The sequence below is a fragment of the Moschus berezovskii genome, chromosome 2, assembly GCF_049115385.1.
Source record: "Moschus berezovskii isolate FMDL1 chromosome 2, NW_MosBer_1.0, whole genome shotgun sequence".
Taxonomy (NCBI): domain Eukaryota; kingdom Metazoa; phylum Chordata; class Mammalia; order Artiodactyla; family Moschidae; genus Moschus; species Moschus berezovskii.
The window spans coordinates 66,090,046-66,107,622 of NC_142461.1; the positions used below are offsets into that span (position 1 = coordinate 66,090,046).

General features: G+C 46.4%; 1 protein-coding gene across 2 annotated transcripts in view; it reads right to left on the bottom strand.

Moving 5' to 3' along the window:
- STEAP3 (STEAP3 metalloreductase) overlaps positions 1-17,577 on the bottom strand; it is a 48,520-nt gene that overhangs the window by 17,372 nt on the left and 13,571 nt on the right. For both annotated transcript variants that reach the window (XM_055397947.2, XM_055397946.2), the window contains exons 2-3: positions 3,165-3,664; positions 997-1,524 (exon numbers count right to left, since the gene is read on the bottom strand). In XM_055397947.2, coding sequence (XP_055253922.2) covers positions 997-1,524; positions 3,165-3,644 — 1,008 coding nt within the window. In that variant the 5' untranslated portion in view covers positions 3,645-3,664. The remainder of the gene's footprint in view (positions 1-996; positions 1,525-3,164; positions 3,665-17,577) is intronic.

Genomic DNA, 17,577 nt, shown 5'->3' on the forward strand with positions numbered 1-17,577 from the left:
AGGCCTCTCTGGTGTGGCTTCAGCCTCCCAGGTCTCACCCACCACCGCCTCCCTGGGCTCCACCAAGAGGTCCTCCTTGCTGTTCCTCAAAGGTGCCAGGCAGCTCCTCTCCTTCCGACCTGTGCTCACATATCACCCACTCAGCAAGGCCTCCTATACCACCGTTTAAAATTGCACCACACCCTTCTCCACGGTTTTCTTTTCCTCCTTAGCGATAGGCATGTGTGCTCAGTTATATCTGACTCTCTGTGACCCCCGTGTACGTGGCCCACCACGCTCCTCTGTCCATGGGATTCTCCAGGCAAGAATACTGCAGTGGGGTGCCATTCCCCACTCCAGGGGATCTTCCCAACCCAGGGATTGAACCCACATCTCCTGCATTGGCAGGCAGATTCTTTACAACTGTGCCACCTGGGAAGCCCTCCTTAGTGATAACCACCTTCTAAATACCCTCTGTAACTTATGGCTACACGTTAAGTCTCCCTGGCTTGGGAGCATAGAGACTTTGATGCTTTGTTCACTGATACTCAAAATCTTGGACAGCAGGATGTGGATATGGCCCAGTCTGGCAGAACTGTGCGGTGTGTGTTCAGTCATGTCTGACACTCTGCAACCCCTGCAAAGGTATGAAGGCCTATTTTGAAGCTGGAGTACAAAGAATTACTGTAATGGACATGGGATACATAAGGCAGTCGAGGATGACACTGGGTTTTCAGCCTGAGAACCTAGAGGGATGGAGTTGCCATCAGTGTAGCCCTCCAGGCTCCTCTGTCCAAGGGATCCTCCAGGCCAGACTACTGGAGTGGGCTGCCATTCCTCCTCCAGGGGATGTTCCCAACTCAGGGATCAAACCGCCATCTCTTGCATCTCCTGCATTGGCAGGCAGACTCTTTACAGCTGTGCCACGGGGAAGGATTGGCAGATGACAAGTGGAGGGTTGGACCTACGGGACAGCCAGTACCATGACTGGCAGGAGACGACTCCCGAGGGCCGTACCTGCTTGACGGCCAGGTTGACCAAGTCGTAGCGGTGGGAGCGGCGCAGCGGCAAGCAGAGACTGTAGAGCGCGTGCAGGGCCGCGCAGAAGAAACTGAGCAGGCCGATCTGCTTGCGGTGCTGCAGCCAGTGGTCCAGCCAGTCGGGGAAGCGTTGGTACTTGGTGCCGCGGCACAACTGCAGGGCAGCTGCCAGCACGCCGGGCAGATACACCAGCGACAGCAGCACGTAGGCCACGCAGGGCAGTGTTGTGTTGACCACGAACACAGGGAGCTTGTAGAACTTGTTCTTGCCCTCCTGCACGTAGGGCTCCAGCACGTCCCGGACAAAGTTGTAGGCGTAGAAGAAGATGAAGAGCCCCAGGGCCAGGAGAGCGGGCACCTTCCAGCCTGGGAAGAGGCGCAGGGGCATGGCCTCCACCTCCCGGGCTGAGGCCAGGGACCCCATGTCCACAGGGGTGAAGCCCATGGCCCGCACCATCTCCAAGACAGTGCGCTTGGCTTCCGGCTGGTCACTGCAGATGGGCACCTGTGAGGAGGTGGGAAGCGTCAGATGGGGGTCCCTGAGTGGGGCCTCAGAGAGCCTCCTGGCCAAACTCCTCACTAAATAGCCAAGGAAACTGAGGCCCAGCAAGCTACCAGGTAAGGTACAGCTGGAGCAGAAGGTGGCCCTGACTCCCAGGCCAGAGGCCTTTCCTCCCTATGGTCTCTCAGTCTCTGACACAACAATGCCCACTACTCAAGGATAATGGCCAACACTCATTCAACAGTGATCATCTCACCCAGCTCACAGCCATCAGCATCCATAAGTAGAACACCCATCTAGGCAGCCCCCAGGAGCCCTTAGAATAGGTGCCTCGAGGACTCTGGCCTGCCCTGAGGGTCGCTCGGCAATTGGGCTCTGCATATGGCCTAGAAAGTGCTGCTGTGGCTGCGGCTCCATCCCTCAGTCCACAAGTGTCCTCTCTGACCACGTCCTCTTGCCCGTTACAGCTCTCAGCCAACACACAAGGCATGCCACAAGCCAGCCCCTGCCTTGCAGCCCATTGCTCCCCGCTGTGAGCCCCCAGGCAGGTCCATTGGTGTCCTCTGATCCCAAACACTCCATGGGTCTTGCTGACACTGCTGTGGTCAGCTGCTCTACCAACACTGCCTCAGGACCTACTATGTGCTAGGCTTACCATGTGTGGTCCCTCAGCGTTGCCACAAGCCTGAAAGCAGGTACTACTGTCCACGTTTTTCAGGTGAGGAAACTGAAGTTTGGGAACATCAGTTCTCACCTCTCTGCCTCAGAAGGAATGCCCTTCTGTGCCTGATGACATGAGGTAAGACCAAGGCCAAGGCTGACCTCAAAGGCTTCCGCAGCCTGGTGCTGGTTCTGTTCCCTCCAGGCCCTGCTATTTTACATTCAGCCACTGTCCCTTGCCTGTCCACATACAAGAGTCCCAAGATGCAGGCTGTGAAGAGGACCCTCCAGTTAGAGGGGCTGGGTACCTGTGGGCTCTCCCACAGCCTGGCATGGAGTTGGCAGAGGAGCCATCTGGGCTGGACTCATTGGAAGAGGGTCTCATACACATGTGGAGCCTGGCATCCTTCCTTCAGGAAAGTGCAGGTGGCCTCTTGACATTAAAAACCATCTTGTCTTGCTTAGAGCCCCTCTTGCCAACAACTGTATGCAGCAATGGCTGTTTTCTGGAGCCATTTTCCACTTCCAGAAAAACCTGCTGTTAACTATTCTGAGAAATCTACTCAGTTCTTGGAAGCCCTTGGAATAAATGGGATAAAGTTTGGGACTTGCTTGCTTCCTCAGGACCTGGCACAGGTTCTTCTTTCTAAGTCCAATCCTAAAAGCAAAATCTCTCTTCTTCTTGACTCCAGATAGTAAAAAGAAAGCCATCAACCTTTTCCTCCTTATTTTCTTGGAAATCAAATTACCACAGAAGAACATGGATTTCCGGTTCAAACCCCAGCTCACCAAGCTATGGGACCTGGTGTAAGTAAACTCATTAACAACTCTGCACCACATGGCCCTACTCTGTGAAATGGAACTTTGCAGTCATGTGAGCTGAGCTGAGATAATGTACACGAAGAGCCTGGCTCATCAAGGGCCTTCAGTGAAAGTTAGCCATTTACATTTATTACGATGACTGGCATTCCTCCAGCACTTACCTGCCTATTTCCATCCCTTGGACCAGACTGCAGGGTCCAGGCAGAGATGACATTGAAGGCCTTGACCACTGCGCAGGTGGGGAAAAGGGAGGCCAGGTACTCAGCATTGGACTCACGGTGCTGAAGGTGCTCCCGCTCTGTGGGATTGCTCACGTCCACCAGGATCTTGCCAGCCAGCTGGTCACTGAGGCCACACAGTGTGGAGTAGTGTTCCCGGAACATAGCCACAAAGATGACCTCCGGGGAGCCCACCGCCTCCTCCTGGAAAGTCACTCGCACTGCTGAGGGAAACAGCCCAGCCATGCGTTTGGGGTTGCGGCTCCCCACCACCACACTGAAGCCGGAGCCCACCAGGCGGGTGGCCAGGGAGCGGGCAAAGTCCCCACTGCCCAGGATGCCCACTTTGGGAACCTCACTGGGGACCTCAGCAAGGCTGCCATCACTGTCCACCAGGTGGTGGCTGATGAGCGGCTTGTCCATCCTTCCTGATGTTCTGGTGGCTAGAAGAGAAAACAGGAAGTTGGTCAGCGGAGGGCTTGTGGACTGCCCCTCCCACCAGCTCCCTCTCTTGTCCATCAGAACTGCATGATGGCCCAACATTCACCCAGCAGGCCTTTCAGTGTTAACATGTGCCAGCATGGGGGCACAAGCTGTATAAGTCCCAGCCCCTTCCTCAGGAGTTCACAGATTCCAGAAAAGGAGAGGGAAGGACCTCTGCGTTCCACACTCTGTCCTTTGTCCTGAATTATTTCCTTGGTACAAATTTGTGAGAGTGAGAGTGCTGAGAAAGAAGGATATGGAATTTCTATGATCAATGCTATGCATGTCTTTTCAAAACCATTATGTAGTAGTCAGTGTTAGTATCCAGGAGTGACCCCAACCTCAGCATCATTGGGTTTATCGGATTCCCAGGAAGGGTAGATGACATGCTCCTGTGCTTGTTTACATTCTGCATTTTGGAATGGTATCTCTGATGCTCTTCCTTAAGTAGACAGTGAGCAGCTTAAAGGTAGCGACCTCATCTTCTTTGACTGTGGATCTCACCATTTATCACAAGGCCTGGCACAGAGCTGGTGTTCAGTGCTTACTGAATGAATGAATGAACACCAGAATTCTACTCTCAGAGGGTAGGACTGGAGTGGGGCTTGATAGTGAATGGGACCTAAGATTGGGCCCCCTGAATTTGGGCTACAAATTTACAGTAAACTTGGGTGGGAAAGTTATTTGTTTTTATTGTCACCAACTTCTAGCTGTATGTTGCTATTTTCTTTGGTATGAATGTAAGCAGCAATACAGTAGTACTAGCCTATCTGCAGCTTTGTCGCCAATAATGACCAATGTCACATCACAAGTTTAATTGTGAAAGAGCTCTCCAATATGATTTAAACTCATCATTAATTTAAAATTATGGCAGGTAGCACACCTAACTACATAAGCAAATATTAATATACACAAGGAGAAAATAGCAACAATAACAGTAGGGGACCTCACTATCCCACTTTCAGTAATGGATGTATCAGACAAAAAAAAGTCAGCATGGAAACACTGAACTATACTTTAGACCAAACAAACCCAGCAAATACACAGAGGACATTCTATCCAACAGCAGCACAATAGACATTCTCCTCACACGTCACAGAACATCCTTCAGGATAGAGCATATATTAGGTCATAAAACACATCTTAACAATTTTTAAAAGCTGAAATCACATCAAGTATTTTTCCGACCACAATAGTATGAAACTAGAAATCAGTAACAGGAGAAAAATTAGAAAATTCACAAATGTGTGGAAATTAACATACTCCTGAATGACCAATAAGCCAAAGAAGAAATCAAAAGAGAAATTAAAAAAAAAAAAACCTATCTGAAGCAAGCAAAAATGGAAGTATAACATACCAAAAAATATGAAGTGAAGCAAAAGCAGCTCTAAGAGGAAAGTATAGCTTAATGACAAAATGAAGAAAAAAGAAAGATCTCAAACAAATTAATTTACATCTCAAGGAACTAGAAAAAGAACAGCAAAGTCCAAGTTAACAGAAGGAAGGAAATAATAAAGATCAGAGTGGAAATAATTGAAATAAAAGCTAGAAAAACAATAGAAAAAAATCATTGAAGACCTGGTGTTCTGAAAAGATAAAATTGACAAATCTTTAGCTAGATTCACTAAGAAAAAAAAAAAGATTCAAATAAAATTAAAAAGAAAGAGACATTATAACTGACATCACAGAAATACAAAAGATTATAAGAGACTATTATGGACAATTATATGACAACAAATTGGACAACACCAAAGAAATGGATAAATTCCTAAAAACATACTATCTACCAAGACTGACTCAGGATGAAATAAAAAATCTGAACAGGCCAGTAATGAGTAAGGAGATTGAATCAGTGATTTAAAAAACTCTCTGACTTAGCTGACTAGATAGATGTTGAATCAAAGAAGAATATCTATAATGATCTAAAGAAGTTACTAAAATACTCTTCCCTTTCCTAACTACATGTCTCTGTGAGGCTGGATTTTCTTCATACATTTGAACCAAATATTGCCCCACACTGAATATGGAAACACGAGAATCCAGCTCTTTCATATTAAGCCAGCCCTTAAGGAGATATTAAAAAACATAAAACAATGCCTCTGTTTGCATTACTTTTTGTTTTGGAAAATATCATTTTCATGAAAATATCTCACTATTTTAAAATAAAATGGATTTATTGTGACTATTTTAAAATAATAAGCAAAAAACAAAAAAAACCCCAAAGCCTCTCCCAAAAAAGAAAGGCCCAGGACTGGATGGCTTCACTGGTGAATTCTTCCTGAGATTTCCTTACAAGTTAATGCTAAATCTTCCCTCACTCTTCAAAAAAACTGAAAAGAAAGGAACACTCCCAAGCTCATTTTATGATGCTATCAATACTCTGATACCAAAGCCAGATAAGGGCACTACAGGAAAAGGAAATTACAGGCCAATATCCCCGATGAACATAGATGCAAAAATCCTCAATGAAACACCAAGAAACTGAATTCAGCAGCACATTAAAAGGATCCTACACCATGATCAAAGTGGGATTTATCCCTGGGATGTCAGGATGGTTCAACGTAGGCAAACCATTAAATGTGATATGCCATAATGAAAGAATGAGGGGTAAAATTAATATGATCATCTCAATAGATGCAGAAAAAACATTTAACAAAAGTGTACATTCATTCATGATAAAAACTCTCAACAAGTTAGATACAGAATTAGGAATGTACTTCAGTATAATAAAGGCCATATATGACAAGCTCACACATAACATCATACTCAATGGTGAGAAGCTGAAAGCTTTTCCTCTAAGATCAGGGACAATACAAGGATGCCCACTCCTGGCCACTTCTATTCAACATAGTAGTGGAAGTCCTAGTTAGAGCAATCAGACAAGAAAAAGAACAAAAGACATCCAGATTGGTAAGGAAAAAATAAAATTGTCTTTCTTTGCAGTTGACATGATCTTATATATGCTGCTAAGTCACTTCAGTTGTGTCCGACTCTGTGTGACCCCATAGACGGAAGCCCACCAGGCTCCCCCGTCCCTGGGATTCTCCAGGCAAGAACACTGGAGTGGGTTGCCACCTACTTCTCCAATGTGTGAAAGTGAAAAGTGAAAGTGAAGTTGCTCAGTCGTGTCTGACCCTTAGCGACCCCATGGACTGCAGCCTACCAGGCTCCTCCATCCATGGGATTTTCTAGGCAAGAGTACTGGAGTGGCTTGCCATTGCCTTCTCCGGATCTTATATATAGAAAACTCTAAAGACACCACCAAAAAACTATTAAAACTAAGAAATTAATCCAGTGAAGCTGCATGATACAAAATCAACAAGCAAATAAGCTGTATATATACCAACAATGAACTATCTGAAAAAGAAATTCACTAAACAATCCCATACAGTACCATTAAAAAGGACTTCCCTGGTGGTCCAGTGGTTAAGAATCTGCCTTCCAATGCAGGGAGTGCTGGTTTGATCTGTGGTCAGAGAACTAAGATCCCACATGCCTTGGGGCAACTAATCCTGTGTGTGCTGCAGCTAAGACCCAATGCAGCCAAATAAAACAAATAAATATTTTTTAAAAGAATAAAATACTTTGGAATAAATTTAACCAAGGAGGGGAAAGATCTGTACACTTGAAACTATGGAACACTGATGAAAGAAATTGAAGAAGATGCTAATAAATTAAAAGACTTTCAGATTCATAGCAATCTATACAAAAATTCCAATGACATTTTTCAGATATAGAAAAAAAAATACTAAGAACCACAAAAGATCCCAAATAACTAGAGCAATCTTGAGCAAGAAGAACAAAGCTGGAAGCATCGTACTTCTTGACTTCAAATTATATTACAAAGCTTTAGTAATCAAAACAATATATTACTGACATAAAACAGACATAAACCAAAACAGAATAGCCAACCCAGAAATAAACCCATGCATATATGGCCAAGAATGTGCAATAGGGAAAGGACAATCTCTTCAATAAATGGCATTGGAAAAACTGGACATCCTCATGGAAAAGAATGAAAGTGGGCCCATATCTCATATCAAACAGAAAAATCAACTAAAAATGGATTAAAGACTCCACTTAAAAAAAAAAAAAAAAGACCTGAAACTGTATTACTGTCCTAGAAAAAAACTTGGGAAAAAGCTCCTTGACATTGATTTTGTCAATGACTTTCTGTAGATTTGACACCAAAAGTACAAAGATCAAAAGTAAAAACAAACAAGTTCAGTTTGACTACATCAAACTAAAAAGTTTTTGCACAGCAAAGGAAAAACCAACAGTCAACAACATGAAAAGGTAATCTGTGGAATGGAAGAAAACATTTGTAAATCATATATCCAATAAGGGGTTAATTTCTAAAATATTTAAGGAAATCATATAACTCAACAGTAAAAACCCAAGTAATCCAATTAAAAATGCAAAGGAATTAACAGACATTTTGCTAAGGAAGGCATACAAACGGTCAACAAATATATAAAACGATACTTAACATCGCTAATCAGGAAAATGTAAATCAAAACCTCATGCCTGTTAGGATGACTAGTGTCAAAAAGTCAAAAGATAGTAAGTGTTGGCACACATGCAGAGAAATGAGAACCCTTGTGCACTGCTATTGGGAATGTAAATTCGTACAGCCATTGTGAAAAACAACACAGTGGCGCCTCAAAATATTAAAAACAGAACTACCATATGATCCAGCAAACTGCTACTGAATATTTACCAAAGGAAATAAAATCACTATCTTGGAGAGATCTGTACCCCATGTTTATTGCAGCATAATTCATAGTAGACAAGATATGGAAACAACCTCAGTGTCTGTCCATGGATGAATGGATAATGAAAATAAGGTGTATGAGTACAATGGAATATCATTCAACCTTAAAAAAGAAGGAAATATTGATATTTGCATCAACATAATGAACCTGGAGGACATTATGCTAAGTGGGATAAACCAAATACAGAAGACAAATACTGCATGACCCCACTTACATGTGGTTCTGAAAAACCCCAACTTAGAGAGTAGACTGGTGCCCAGGAGAAATGGGGAGATACTGGTCAAAGGGCAGAAACTTTCAGTTATGAGTATGTTTGGGAGATCTAATGAACATTATGGTGACTACAGTTGATAACGGCACACATTATGGGGGGGGTTGTTGTAGAATGAAGAAACCAACATGTGTTAAGCATCCAGAACAGTGCTCTCTCAGCACTTAAGCCAGCACTGGGTGGATGGTGGCTCTGGTGATGAAGCAGACCCTGGGTGCCAGCACTGTCCCAGCAGCAGGGATGAGGTGATGGGAGGATGCAGTGGCCCTGCCAGAGCCTCTGCACCTGGGGAAGAGGGGCGAGTGGTGACAGGGGCTTTGCAGGCGGCCTTAGATTCTCAGGCTAGCATCAGGGACTTGGGCCAAGATAACTGTACATCCCTCCCTAGGGACTCCAGCTTTCCCTATGGTCAGTCGGGGCTCGGACAGGTACCCTGGGGTCTCCCCAGTCCCTGCCCCAGCCACCTGGAGACACCAGCGCCAGAGCAGGCTTTGTTCCTTCGGGAGGGAGAATCACCACACTGAGGCCTCCAGGTGACCTTCACGTTTGCTAATGATTTGGAGGATCCCAAGCAGGTCCCCTCATGAACAGAAGCCGCTCCTCTGGCTTTGCTGTCCCCTTCTCCTTCCCATCTCCTGAGCAACTACCACATGCTGAACACTCTTGGGAGCATAAAGATGAATAAGAAATGCTCCCTACTCTCCAATGGTTTATAATTGTGTGTGTGTGTGTGTGTGTGTGTGTGTGTGTGTGTGTTGGGTGATGCAGGAAAAGAAGGGAAAGGGCTTCCAAAGGGGCAGCCAACGACAACTTCATGGCACACACGGCTTCTGCTGGTCCTTGAAGAGCCCCGAGTGATCTACAGCCTCACAGTAAACATGAACCAGCCCAAAGAGAAGTCACTGAGACCTGGACTTGGAATCCTGTCTGTGTTTATCTGCAGACTTAGCATCACGAGGTGGGAGGCAGTGTTCGGTGCTGGCACTCACTGCTTCAGAACCTCATCTGTATTTGCTTCCCATCAGGGATCTGAGGTGATGCAGCTGAAGCTGAGGGAAGCCACAGCCCCAGATTGGGGGACCTGGGACTGGTCCCAGTTTTGCACTGAACTGACCCTGAGACATTGGAACATCTAGGGACCTATTAAATATGCCAGACTTATTGTCTTCAGGGGCCCTGCTTTGAGTCTCAGGGTAAATGGAAACTAAACATGAAACACCTCCAAAAATGCTTCTTGCTACCAAAATTTGGTCCTTGGGACAGGAAAAGGCCAGCCACCTGGGCAGAGGTGCTAGGTTCTGATCATAGCCACGACCATTGCTCACTACCCAGGTGCTTCTGCACTTTAGTCCTCTCACCTTTAAAATGGGGACACAAAGTGCATCTTTCTCCAAGGATTGTTGTGAGGGTGAAATCAGAAAACAAGAGCTCAGAGCCACCTTTTCTGACTGGTGCTATGTGTACGTGTACATGTGTGTGGGTGTGTGCTGTGGGTATGTGTGTATCCATGTGTACTATCTTCTGAAGTGCTTCATGGGCCTTTCAAAATTCTTTGGCCCCCCCAGTGCCCAGCAGGGCATGTGGTAGGATCCTGGAGGCCCCAATGGTCTAGTGGAACCCCTGTTGCCTGTCCATGTGACCCAAAGGTGAGAGGGCCTAACCCTGCCTGGGCCCTGGCTCCCCTGCTATGGCTCCCAGATCTATTTACAGATCTGGGGGAGGTGGAAGGGAGGGGATCAAATTGCAGCTGGGTTAGGGCAGCTGGGGCCTTCTGCCTGCACACCCATACCTGCCCGCCTCCCCTTCTCAAACTGTGGACAGAATGACATGTAGGCCTGGTTGTGAAGGAATTGGCACAAACCACAGTTCCCAGTCCCCTCTGGGTCTCTGCCGTGCTTGCTGGGCCTCTCTTCCTTCCTGGCAGGGCCACAACATGGGTTGTTTGTGGCTGGGAGCCAGGCCTGGCCTACAGGCCTGCTTGCCAGCTTCTGTCTGCTCTTGGATAGGCCTTCAGAGGTGGGCAGTCAGGGCATGGACAGCCCTGCAGCCCCTTCTACACGGGTGACACACACCCATCAGACCCTAGGGGTTGGAACAGGCCACAGCCACAAAGGCGTTGCTTTGGGGTTGGATGTGGGTGGGGGTGGGGGTGCCAGCTTGGCACCCTGCAGCTGGAGGGTCTGCAGGCTACCTGGGATGCCACCCCCTCCACCCCCAGAGCAGAGGCTGACTTAGCTAACATTTCTGGCCTCATGGACTGCAAGAGGAATATGGTACAATTCTTGCCCTCAAGTGGCCCACAATTGTGTTCAAGCTTTATTTTTAAATTTTAACATTAAATCTGGGGGGCACACATTCCTGTAATTCTATGTATGTGCTGTGCTAAGTCACTTCAGTCGTGTCTGACTCTTTGTGACCCCATGGACTGTAGCCTGCCAGGCTCCTCTGTCCATGGGATTCTCCAGGCAAGAATACTGGAGTGGGTTGCCATGCCCTTCTCCAGGTGATCTTCCCGACCCAGGGATCAAACCAGAACTGCTCTATTTATTTATAAATTGAGTATATTTTAGTATGATTTGTGCACTCTGTTATATACAGAATAAATCATATATAAACACACATAAATGTAAAGAGATAAGGCTAAAAATTTAAACACAAACAGAAGCTCTAAGTTTTCTTCTCACTCCCAGGGATGATCCCTGACAACTCCTGGGGAAGTTCACACCCTCCAGACACTGGGGTCCCCACGGAGTGACAGGCACAAGATGCAACTGAACACGGTTCCCTGGGAGAGGACCCTGCCTGCAGACAGGGCAGCTGGGCAGCTTCCTGCAGGAGGTGGGCCTGAGCTGAGCCTTGAAAGATGTGCAAGTGAGCCCAGAAAAGCCTTCTAGAAAGATGAGCCTGTGTGAGAAAAGGCCCAGGAGCTGAAGAGCAGGGATCCACAGATAGCTCGTGGCCCTGGGGCAAAGGGTGTATGTGCCCACAGCCAGCACCCAGGAGCTGGCAAGTCATAAATGAAAGTGCAAATTCTTACCTAGAACTTAAAAAAAAAAAAAAATCTAAAAAAGCATAGAGATGAAGAGCATGGCCCTCAGAGGCTGGACTTCCATCCTGACAATTTCCTCACCAGTAGACACTGGACAAGTCCCTTCAGTTTCCTCCTCTGTGAAATGGGGGAGGACTGCCTGGCTTCCCTCAGTGGGCATGGGGTAGTTGAGCCTGGCACACACCTGGGACGTGGCCTGTGGTTAGGGACCTAGCAGGCTTCTCTAGGTCCATGTCTGTTGGCGTCCCCATGCCTTGCCCCGGTCAACTTTGGGAACGTAGAGATCGCCATGCTTGTTCCATGGCCCGACGTCTAAAACGCAGCCTTGTGCCTGACACACTGCAGATGTTCCATGCATATTTGTGACTAGACATACATGTCATAGGAGTTTCCAGCTTCAAAGTTTACTGTGTCTCAAAGGACAAAAATTTGTCCTTTGGGGGCAGAAATCCTTCCAAAATGCAGTGCCTGTTTCAAGAGAAGGCAAGCACATCCTCACGCAGAGATCAACCTGAGCCACAGGAAGGGATGTTCCTGAATCTCCTCTTGCTTTTATAGAACTGTGTTGTAGGCTTATCTCCTCCCTCACTGGCAGGACATTTATCACAGCTGTCAGCCCGCTTGCCTCTTAATTAAAGCCCTCCCAGATCCTGTTAATTGGCTGTGGACAAGAAATACAGACGACACCCTATCGAGAAAGGGAAAGGACAACCCACAGAAGGAGAGAGCAATTCTGGAAGCCATATCTGGCGGGGGACTTGTTTCTAAATATACAAAGAACTCTTACAACTCAATATTAAAAAGACAGCCTATATGAAATTGGGCAAAGGATTTGAGTAGACATTTCTCCAAAGAAGATTTACTGGTTTTCAAGAAACACACAAAAAGATGCTCAACATGATCAGCCTCCAAGGAAAAGCAAATTATCAAGAAAACCATGAGGTATCACTTTATACCCACTAGGATGGTTTAACAAAAAAAAAAAAAAGAGAGAGAGAGAGACACAAAGATAAAAATTGTTGGTGGGGATATAGAGAAATCGAAACCCGCATCCACTGCTATTGGGAAAGTAACACGGTACAGTCACTGGAGAAAAGAGTCTGGAAGTTCCTCAGAAATTTAAACGTAGAGTTTCTATATACTCCAGCAATCCCACTTCTAGGAACACAGATACCTACAAAAATGAAAGCATATATACATACAAAAATGTGTGCACCAAGGTTCCCAGTAGCTCATTCACAATAACCCCAAAGAGGAAACAACCCAATGACCTCCACTCATGAATGCATAAACACACTGTGGTTCACGCACACAATGGAATAACATTCACAATAAAAAGGAATGAATTACTAATACACACTACAACATTATGAACTTTGAGAATATTATGCTAAATGAAAGGAACCAGTCTCAAAAGGCCACATACTGTATGATTCCATTTATATGCAATGCCTAGAAACAGGCAAGTCTACAGAGACAGAAAGTAGATGAGAGACTGCCAGGAACTAAGGATGGGGCGGGGGGTAAGGGGTTGGGAAAAATGAAGAGTGACTGCTCACTGCTACAGGGTTTCTTTTTGGAGTGATGAAAATGTTCTAAAATTGATTGTGGTGATGGGTGTACAGCTCTGTGCATATACTAAAAAACCACTGGGTGGCTTACTTTAAATGGGTGAATTATATAGTACATGAATTATAGCTCAATAAAGTTGTTACAAAAAAACCTGAGACACTACACAGCCTGTTGCTGCTACTGCTGCTGCTGCTGCTAAGTCACTTCAGTCGTGTCCGACTCTGTGTGACCCCATAGACGGAAGCCCACCAGGCTCCCCCTTCCCTGGGATTCTCCAGGCAAGAACACTGGAGTGGGTTGCCATTTCCTTCTCCAATGTGTGAAAGTAAAAAGTGAAAGTGAAGTCGCTCAGTCGTGTCTGACCCTTAGCGACCCCATAGACTGCAGCCTACCAGGCTCCTCCGTCCATGGGATTTTCTAGGCAAGAGTACTGGAGTGGCTTGCCATTACTATGTATAAACTAAGAGCAAACATGCTTTGGTGAGAGTTTAAGGACGCCTCATGAGTTAATGCATGGATTTTCTGACATCAGTGTTGGTGATTCTGCAACCTTCTCAAGTTATCTCCTGTTCTGTTCTGTTCAGTCGCTCAGTCGTGTCTGACTCTTTGCAACCCCGTGGACTGTAGCCTATGGGTTTCTCCGATCATGGGATTCTCCAGGCAAGAATACTGGAGTGGGTTACCATTTCCTTCTCCAGGGGATCTTCCCGACCCAGGGATCGAACCCAGGTCTCCTGCATTGGAGGCAGACGCTTTAACCTCTGAGCCACCAGGGAAGCCCTAGTTGTTTCCAAAATTTGAGGTTTCTAAGCCCCAGGACATCTAGAAAACTGAGGCTTATGTAATTAACACTATTAACTATCGCTGTAGGGGAGATGGTTGTTGCTGTTGTTTAGTTGCTCAGTTGTGTCTGACTCTTTGCGGTCCCCATGGGCTTTAGCCCCCCAGGCTCCTCTGTCCACGGAATTTCCTAGGCAAGAATACTGAACTGAGTTGCCATTTCCTTCTCCAGGGGATCTTCCTGACCCAGGGATCGAACCCATGTCTCCTGCATTGCAGGCAGATTGTTTACCACTCAGCCACCTTGGAAGCCCCAAAGGCAGACAGTACCATGGGCTAAACAGCCCTCTTGGCTTCTGAATGGGCCTTGCAGCTTTTGCCCACAGAGCTGGTTCTCTGCATTCCACCCCATGTCAGCAGACAGCTGTTCCAGAGCCATAGTGGATGGCCTGCAAGGAAGGGCGCTGAGGCCTGAGGCTCACCCACCAGCTCCTGGGATGCATCAGTGAATAGGCAGGCATCGTCTGCTCCTCATCCAAGTGGCTGAGGGTTTATATAAGGACCTACAGCTGGAAAAACAAGAGACCTCTTCAAGAAAATTAGAGATTCCAAGGGAACATTTCATGTAAAGATGGGCTCGATAAAGGACAGAAATGGTATGGACCTAACAGAAGCAGAGGATATTAAGAAGAGGTGGCAGGAATACACAGAAGAACTGTACAAAAAAGATCTTCACGACCAAGATAGTCACGATAACGTGATCACTGACCTAGAGCCAGACATCTTGGAATGTGAAGTCAAGTGGGCCTTAGAAAGCATCACTACTAACAAAGCAAGTGGAGGTGATGGAATTCCAGTTGAGCTATTTCAAGTCTTGAAAGATGATGCTGTGAAAGTGCTGCACTCAATATGCCAGCAGATTTGGAAAACTCAGCAGTGGCCACAGGACTGGAAAAGGTCAGTCTTCATTCCAGTCCCAAAGAAAGGCAATGCCAAAGAATGCTCAAACTACCGCACAATTGCACTCATCTCACACACTAGTAAAGTTATGCTCAAAATTCTCCAAGCCAGGCTTCAGCAGTATGTAAACCGTGAACTCCCAGATGTTCAAGCAGGTTTTAGAAAAGGCAGAGGCACCAGAGATCAAATTGTCAACATCCGCTGGATCATGGAGAAAGCAAGAGAGTTTCAGAAAAACATCTATTTCTGCTTCATTGACTATGCCAAAGCCTTTGACTGTGTGGATCACAATAAACTGTGGAAAATTCTTCAAGAGATGGGAATACCAGACCACCTGACCTGCCTCTTGAGAAACCTGTATGCAGGTCAGGAAGCAACAGTTAGAACTGGGCATGGAACAACAGACTGGTTCCAAATAGGAAAAGGTGTACGTCAAGGTTGTATATTGTCACCTTGCTTATTTAACTTATATGCAGAGTACATCATGAGGAACGCTGGGCTGGAAGAAGCACAAGCTGGAATCAAGATTGCTGGGAGAAATATCAATAACCTCAGATATGCAGATGATACCACCGTTATGGCAGAAAGTGAAGAGGAACTCAAAAGCCTCTTGATGAAAGTGAAAGAGGAGAGTGAAAAGGTTGGCTTGAAGCTCAACATTCAGAAAACAAAGATCATGGCATCTGGTCCCATCACTTCATGGGAAATAGATGGAAAAACAGTGGAAACAGTGTCAGACTTTATTTTTTTGGGCTCCAAAATCGCAGATGCTGATTGAAGCCATGAAATTAAAAGACGCTTGCTCCTTGGAAGGAAAGTTATGACCAACCTTGATAGTATATTAAAAAGCAGAGACATTACTTTGCCAACCAAGGTCCATCTAGTCAAGGCAATGGTTTTTCCCGTGGTCATGTATGGATGTGAGAGTTGGACTGTGAAGAAAGCTGATCGCCGAAGAATCGATGCTTTTGAACTGTGGTGTTGGAGAAGACTCTTGAGAGTCCCTTGGACTGCAAGGAGATCCAACCAGTCCATTCTAAAGGAGATCAATCCTGGATGTTCATTGGAGGGACTGATGCTAAAGCTGAAACTGCAATAGTTTGGCCACCTCATGCGACGAGTTGACTCACTGCAAAAGACTCTGATGCTGGGAAAGGTTGGGGGCGGGAGAAGAAGGGGACGACGGAGAATGAGATGGCTGGATGGCATCACCGACTCTGTGGACATGAGTTTGAGTGTACTCCGGGAGTTGGTGATGGACAGGGAGGCCTGGCGTGCTGTAGTTCATGGGGTCGTGGAGAGTCGGACACGACTGAGCGACTGAACTGAACTGAACTGACAGCTGGAAACTTGCACACAGTTGCCAATCTGCCTTCATTAGGTCCAATACATTCATCTTTCCCCACCAAACTCATCCCTTCCTTAATTAGGCAGAAGATCGGCCCCTGAGAGCCATCAGTGGTCATTGGGAGGTTGCCTAGCAGAATGCGGTCTCCTGAAACATCTGGATTTACTCAGGATCAGTCACCTTAGGAAAATGCAAAGTGGACCAGCAAGAACACAGGCAGTTATGGGGTCATATTTTAGCTGCACCGCTTACGAACTGGGTGGCCTTGGCAAGTCACTTTACCTCTCTGAGCCTCAGTTTCTTCATCTGTACAATGGAGTGATGTCACTTACTTTAATGAAACATAGTAAGGATTATAGGAGGCAGCAAAGTGCCGCAATCTGAGCCTGTTAAAACTCATACGAGTTTCATGTTGTTCCTCCCTGCTTAGGATTTTTAAAAACCTTTTATCTGTGTAAAGCAGAAATAAATGCACCTAAATCAATAAATGGTGTTCTCTGCTGAATGGAAAATTTTACTCTAAAATTTTCTAAATATACGCTCTGAGATAATGGTCTGGATATCTGCACACACTTCTCACTAAGACAATTGGAGGAAAAGTCATGCTGCTCTTTGGGGCTCAGGAAGAGGTAACAGGGGGTGGTCGGGCAGGGAGGGGTACAGTGGAGAGAGGCTGGCGGTCAGGGGCAGGGCACCAAGGGTGGTCTGGGACCGGGCTTTGCCAGTCTCAGCACCAGGCTCCCCCCTAGGGATGGAGCTCAAGCCACTGGTGTTGACAGGCCACCAGCAACCCTTACCAGCCACCCCAGCTCCTAGATCAAACCCCACCAGCAGCCACTCTGCCTTCATGCTTTTTGACAACAGCCCTTTCGCACTGACAGCATCTCTCTTTCCTGCCTTTGTCCTCCCCAGACTCCAAGGGCAAGAACAGTCAAATTCACTTCTGTAATTGCCGCACTTAGCCCAGCGCCTGGCATGTATTAGGTCAATCCTGAGCTACACTGGAGTCATCTGGAGGGCTTGGTAAAACATACCGCTGGGTGGGACTTCCCTGGTGACTCCATGGTGAAGGGTCTGCCTGCCAATGCAGGGAACACGGGTTTCAACCCCTGATCCAG